This window comes from Penaeus monodon, chromosome 28, assembly GCF_015228065.2.
Source record: "Penaeus monodon isolate SGIC_2016 chromosome 28, NSTDA_Pmon_1, whole genome shotgun sequence".
Lineage (NCBI taxonomy): Eukaryota > Metazoa > Arthropoda > Malacostraca > Decapoda > Penaeidae > Penaeus > Penaeus monodon.
The window spans coordinates 33,497,615-33,504,669 of NC_051413.1; the positions used below are offsets into that span (position 1 = coordinate 33,497,615).

Sequence of the window (7,055 nt, forward strand, 5' to 3'; positions counted from 1 at the left end):
ACAAAAGTTTGGTGTTATAGTATCACATTAATATTTTTTTTACCCTAATATATATGACCTAACTTCGTAACGCGCTCAAAGCAAAGAGAATTATTTATGTTTCCAGTGTAATACGTGACTGTCCATTCTGCTGAGATTACGTAATATGCACTGTTACTAGCTGAATACATAAGAGATTTAACCAACGTGTTCCATATACGCGACAGTATGATTATATAACACATGTCTAAATTATGAAGAACAAGAAAGCATATTTAGTGTATTCAACGAGTTTGCAAGTTGAATGACCTGGAATTCTGATAACGACACAACAGTATACCGATAATGCAATAACAATATATAAAACGTATTTTAGGCCACACAAAAACACGTAATATTTCTGTAATGATGCAGTAATAATCAAACCAAATAGTAACCCAACAGTGTGACTGTTACGCCACAAATGCACATCAGTGGAACTATACATTTATACCTGTGTAACTTGTAACTTAATGTAGGAATGTAGGTGAATATGACATAACTACGTGAAAAGAACATGTGGTTAAAACAGTGTAACGTACATTTTAGCTTGGGGTGTGTAAGTACAACAGTGACTTGTGTATTGATATGCGAGCTGTAACTCCAGAGTAACTGGTATGTTAATTACTTCACAAGGTGTAGCTGATTTGCTGCTGCCTACATGACAGTGATAAGCTTTTGTTTATAGTTAATCAATATTATCGTCTTTGGAATAACTAGTGTTGCTGGTATGTCAGTATCTACACAACAGTGTGTCTGGTATGTCAGAAGGTGCACGTCAGTATGCATGACATGTTGCATTTCATGTCAGCATACTCGACGTGCCAGCCACCGGGCTACAACACCAAGTTCTCACACAGGATGATCGTTGGTACATTGTTGAGAGTATGTGAAGAACATCATGATATATTTTTGCATTCTTTCTAAGCAAACTACGAGAACTTTTTAAAAGTCTTTGGGTGAGGAAAACCTTCAGAGCTTAAATTTTCATAATAACGCGCTGAGTGAGTGTTGTGCAGGGTACTAGTACAAGCATCTAGCAATCTCCGCTCCACGAGTCGGTGCCTCCCACTACCAAAGCGTCCTTGGCGTGGTGTCTTGTAGACTAATTTTAATGTCCTCTTGTGGATTTGAATTTCCCTCGCTCAACCACGACTTAAACTAGCATTCACGAAGCATACAATCGACTAGTGATTGGCAATGCGTAACACAGCGACAACAGTCCAGCTGACACTGACAATGATGACCAGCACGACCTTATGGCCAACATGAACAAGGATCCATGATGTAAACTCCCTGGGAGTTCCAATGTGCCGACCTCTCACACCTTAGATTTCGACAGAAGTCTGGGCTCCAAGGGGTGAGAGGGAGAGAAAGTTCACTGTCAGGGTGGTTTGCAGTTCCTCTTTGCGTCTTGCTGTTGGATGGAACATTTTCTCACGGTCTTCTGGTAAGGTATTCTTGTTTTCGTCTTGAAGCCTTTGTTTTGCATTTGTATCTCGATTTTTTTCAACATTACTGGACATCTGAGTCTAATGAGCTATAGTGTACACTTCTTTCTACCCTTTTTTGCAACTATTCGATCTAATGTTTTGTGCATCCTTGCATGGCTTCACATAGTTGGATTCTGTTGAGGCAGTCACACTTTAACCTTTTTTTAAAAATTCAAATGACCTTAATTTGACAATTTTATCATTTATACTCAATATCTTAAGGGTTTATAGTCGCTATTTCATTGGAGTATTTCATTTGAGCTTCTGCAATGTGCTGCAACTTTTGCTCTTCCTCCGTTTCCTCGTCCTAACTTCGTGACTAACACCATCGTCCATGACCGTCACTTGAGAAACTTGTTCTACCTTCTGGCTAAATGTACTCTGTTCGTGATTCGGGCCCCATCCTCCGTCCGTCCGAGGAACGCAGGGAACCACACCAGGGCAGATCCAAGGCTGTGAGACAGCGTTACGGCGCCAGCGCAGACGTCCGTCGCCGCGGGATCCACAGCCCTTGTGACGCCCTGAGGATGCCGAGTTCGGGTGGCCAGCACGGAGGAAGGATGGGAGGGCCCGATCAATCTCCGCAAACCACATAATTTGAGGCAAGCTGCAATACATCGCCTTGTCGTTGTCACATAAAGGATACAGAAAACAAAAGAACCGGGCTTGATCATGACTGTGAGAAGTGTATGTCCTCTTTAACATACTTGACCAGGAATTTTAAGGTAGCAGACCTGCTACACATGGGGAAGAGGTGTAGCAGGTATCACCGTCTCCTGCAAGTCTCTCTTGCTCTTTGTTGATTTAACATACAAAAGGGCTTTTAAACTATTACATCTCACTGAGAATAGAAAAACAAATCTGTTTATCAAAAATATAACAGTTTGAATATTACATAATTCATATCACATCAGAATAATGAAAATTAAACAAAGAAAAGCAATAATAACTAAATGCCTGCAAGTGCCCCATCGACAACGGCAGAATAATTTAGTGTAGAATATGGATGAGGTGTGGAGAGCCGTGAGCTCCGGTGGGGCACTCCATGTTGCAAACAAAGAGATGTACAAATCTGAAGGAGTTTCACAGCACTGTCTCTTAAAAGTTAGTGTCTGCAGTTACAAGCCGTTGTTGTATGGTCGAGAGGGCAGAGTGCCGTGTGATGGCCGAGCGGTGTAGCGGTGGACAATACACTGAGAGCGAGGCCCTCAGGGGTCTGCACTGACCTACCATCACCAGCTACAAACAAGGGGCGGCGTGCCGCCCTGGAGGGAAACAGAGTCGCTCGTTGATTGGCTGCCATAGTGGCACCATGCCCACTCGTGCCAGCACAGTCAAGCCTGGAGTAGTATTACGAGAGAAAATTCTATCTTATTTTCCAATTGTTCACAGAAAAAAAGATTTTCGCCGGAATTCAGCCATTATTCTTACATCATTAGGAAGTGGAACAGAATTGGGATCAAAAATGAAACATTTGAAACAATTATAACATAAGGAGGAGGCTTTTGGTGGCAGGATGCCTGACACCCGACACAGAATCGACAGCCACTGTTGCAGAGCTTTAGTATTGCGTCCTGTAAGGGAGACAGGTAGCGGTTGGTAGCAGCGGTGAGCGGGCACGGCGGGCGGGGGTAGGCGGGGCCACAGGGCGTCACCAGGGGGGAAGAGGACGCGCCAGACCCGGACCTTTGGCACTCTTGGGTGCAACTACCCCACCGCAGAAACGGCACCGCATTGTCCATTTCATCCTTGGGTTTTCATATAGTTACTTATGCAAATAGCTTTTCTGTTAATTCAGTTTCAGGCTGATGGACACTTTATGTAATTATAATTGTCTCTGGGTAATTATGCACGGCATAACCTTACACTAACATTTTCGTAGGTTTAAATACAATTATCTTGCAGATAGCAGCATATCTACAAAAAATTGCACAATAAACGATCCATGCCAATCATACTACATATTAAGGCAATCGAGAATCAGACAACCCAGTCTCAAATGGTAAACAACGTGGTAACAAGAATAGCAAAGACGCAAGAACAGGGCGTGGCTCCTTCAAGGACAAAGATATGAGCTGAATAACGTTTCTTGAAATCAGCGGGGAGGAAAAAATCATATGGTGAAGACGAGAGGGTGGTTAGAAAGGAGAGGAAAACAGAAACTAAGGGATTTTAATTAATACTGAAACTTGCAAATACCAGTCCTTCATCTGTTTGTAGAATTGTTAAATATGTATATGATAGAAACCAATGGTTTATATCATATAAACCATCGGGAGGGAGCTAGTTGAATAATGATGAAAGAGGAGGAAAAGGATGGCATCAAAGTACAAAAGAGCGAATGGGTGAAGATAGTGCATTGAGTGAAGCTTTTCGCCGACGCCTCCACTTGGGGAAGAGGGAGACAGTAAGCATCAACATCACCAATGCAACTCCCTCCTCGAATGGCCTATTAATAATGGCCAATGGATTTCTGATGCCGCATTCTTTTCTGCTTAGAGAGCTTAATGAATCTATACAATGAAAAAGAAAATATAGAGGAATGATTTGACTGGTAGGATTGCAATATCAAACTATTCTTATTAATCTATCTTCTATTTTGATAAAGTCATCAATGGCTCCTGATATCTGGGGAAGAACGACGAAGGTCCATTGTGACTCTTGGGAATATAAATCACTATTCAAACAAACAGTGTGGACATAGAAGATGGCAGTTCATATCCCAGTGATGGGGAAGTTATCACAAGGACATAAAACTCTTTAGACAGGAATTTGAAAAAAAAGGAGAAAAGGAATTGCAGAGAGAGAGAGAGCCACTGTTAGTATTAGCACTCATTTACTTTTTTGAAAACTGAAGGAATGGTTGGTCCTTAAAGTGCTAAAAGCAGGTGTGATATCATCAGCCAAAAAGTTTGATAAACAGAAATTTTCAAAGGAGCCAGAAAAAGTCTTGGGGTAGAGGATGAGGGAAGGAGCTGGGTGAAAGCCAAGTGTAGGAAAGGAGGTGGTGGATAGCGCAGTGTCCATTGAAGATGTCTAACAATACAAGTTCTACCAGGCTGTGCAATTGCTAGTTATCTTCTGCACTCAAATAAAGGCATCTGTCTATTACACAGTTATGATTATGCTTTTGATATTCCCTTGGACATTCATCGAGAACTCTGTGTTGCTGGTGGATTATGCGCATGTTACGAGTCCTTTTCATGTTGAATCACTGAGCACCACTCCGCCCGCCTGCATAGGAACCTCTGTGACACAACCCCTCATGGCGCTACGCAGTCTCTCCCACTTGCTTGCTGGCTCGGTCTGATGTGCCCCCTGGCCGTCCTCGGGGATGGGATGTGGTGTTGTCGGTGCTTCATACACCGGGAGTCAACAATACTGTGAGCGTGGGCGTGAGTGGGCGGCCATGGGTGGCAGTGTCATCAGGCTTCATGTCACCTCCATACCAGCTAAGAATGACAATCGTGAAGAGCAGGCACACCCAACCTCGCTTGAACCCAGCAGCAGTACCAAGACAGGTAACAAAGGGCCCAATAATCATTCAGAATATTAAATACAAAAATAAACATATAGTGAATCACTTAGGCCAGTAATATCTGCACAGAGGGCGTGGCACTCGAAGATCGGGAAGCTGATGAGGACAGTTGGACTGTAAACTTAAACAACAAGGCATTAGGAGTGAAGTGTTCCCGAGCAAGAGTGGTCCAACCGCCAACACCAACAAGTTAAATTGTTTGTTAGTGGCGGGTTCATACGCCGCTGATATCAAAGCCTTATGGGACGAAGTAAAACCTTTTTCACTTAACAGACAACCCGTGTAGTAGTCAACAACCTTGAAATAAAGGTTTACAACTGTCCCGTGTAACAGTCAACAAGCAACTTTATCTACTCGCCTTTTTTCAGTCACACATCTGTGGACCGTGACGTCAACGATGGTGATCGCGAGTGAATCACCACCTTATGGCCGTTTTTTGTTATATATCCATCACTTTCCACCAGGACGGCGGTATCTGCTTGCTTGAAGTCTTCTTGTGAACCAGTTCCTGAAAGCGACGACTGGTCTTTGAGCTGTCGGTGTTTGCGCCACGCTTGTTGTATTAGTCGAGCGCAATATTCTTCGCGTTGACGCCATAGCGTTGAGGACACTGGTTCATAACCAGGTCTCTCAGCAGGAGGTCCTACTTCACCCATATCGCCAGAGTCCTCTATTGGATTTCCTTTGCGAGCAAAGAAGTCCTTGGTTAGTGCATCGAGGACGTCCACACAAAAAACGAGGTCTCCTTTGCAAATAGGGATGTCCATCGACACAATTTTGTACTTATTTGGCTTGTGAATCTGGAGGGGAGCTTCCAGTACATCCATGAAGTCAGAGAGAGTGCCAAATTCTATAAACTGTGTGCCTTTGGGATCGAACTCTTGCCAGATCTCGTAGTACATGTCGTAATCATCCTCTGTGAGACCTTCTTCCACGTCTTCTGTTGCTTGGGAGTAATTTTCGAGGATGACAGCGATGTACATGTTGATAATGATGAGGAAGGTCATTACCAGGTAGGCCATTAGGTAAGCGATACCAATGGGTTGACTACCACAGTTACCAGGATCGCCGGTCTCCGGATCAGGCACCCGGCAGTCCCTCTCATTGATAATGCCAGAAAGTACACCATCCCACCCAGCTGACGTCATCATTTGGAACAGCAAAATGAAAGACTGGAAGAACGTCTCGAAGTTGTAAACAGAGTCCAAGGCCCCAGTGTGTTTGACGTTCATGAAGAATGACATGCCGAAGATTGCGAAGATGAACATAACGAGGAAAAGCAGCAGACAGATGTTGAAGAGCGCGGGCAAGGACATGGCTAAGGCGAAGAGGAGCGTCCTGATACCCTTGGCTCCCTTTACCAGACGCAGGACTCGCCCCACCTTCGCCACGCGAACCACTCGAAGCAACGTCGGGGAAACGAAGTACTTCTCGATAATGTCCTTTAGCACCAGGCCTGTGGAAAGATGCACATCAAGCTTCTGTTTAGAGATGAAAGCTGCTGCATCACAACTCTGCGGCGAAGTGAAAAGACCCCTACTTAAAAGAGAGAGAAAGGGTTAGTAGAAAAAGATGGTGCTCAAACAGCACCATCTCTAGCCAGCCATTCACTCAGACTCACCATGTCGCACTACATGTCACAAATGTACAGTTTGATGTTAAGTGTTGCCGAAACTATTCGGTTGTTGCTGTTATGAAAAAAAGAAGCAAATATTGCAATGAAGACGTTGAATCTTCGATTTCGCGTAAGATCAAAATCGAGTTTATCAAATCCTGCGCAGAGAGTTGGCAATGCTCGAACATTTAATTTAGCCGACGATGCAGTTATGCAGCATATACCACAGAAGCGTTGCGAGTGAATCCAAGACGATTGGCAAGAATGCGACGACAGCTGAGACTTTCCTTTAACCAATCGCTGCGAAATCTGCCTGCTTTGAGGGAGGTGTAGTGCGCGCATTTTAGTGCTGGTTGCTTGGGCTCTGATTCAAGGGTGTCGTGTGTGTGTG

At 44.0% G+C, this 7,055-nt stretch overlaps 2 protein-coding genes across 2 annotated transcripts in view; both read right to left on the reverse strand.

Moving 5' to 3' along the window:
* LOC119591519 (sodium channel protein para-like) overlaps positions 1 to 7,055 on the reverse strand; it is a gene marked incomplete in the record, with an annotated part of 263,120 nt that overhangs the window by 21,492 nt on the left and 234,573 nt on the right.
* Positions 7 to 6,524, reverse strand: LOC119591523 (sodium channel protein para-like). Its single transcript, XM_037940272.1, has one exon. The coding sequence runs from the start codon at positions 6,363 to 6,365 to the stop codon at positions 5,418 to 5,420; it is 948 nt and encodes a 315-aa protein (XP_037796200.1). The 5' UTR covers positions 6,366 to 6,524; the 3' UTR covers positions 7 to 5,417.

Excerpts from the sequence above, each read along its gene's own strand:
- LOC119591523 (XM_037940272.1), bottom strand. The coding sequence starts at position 6,365 with ATGTCCTTGCCCGCGCTCTTCAACATCTGTCTGCTGCTTTTCCTCGTT.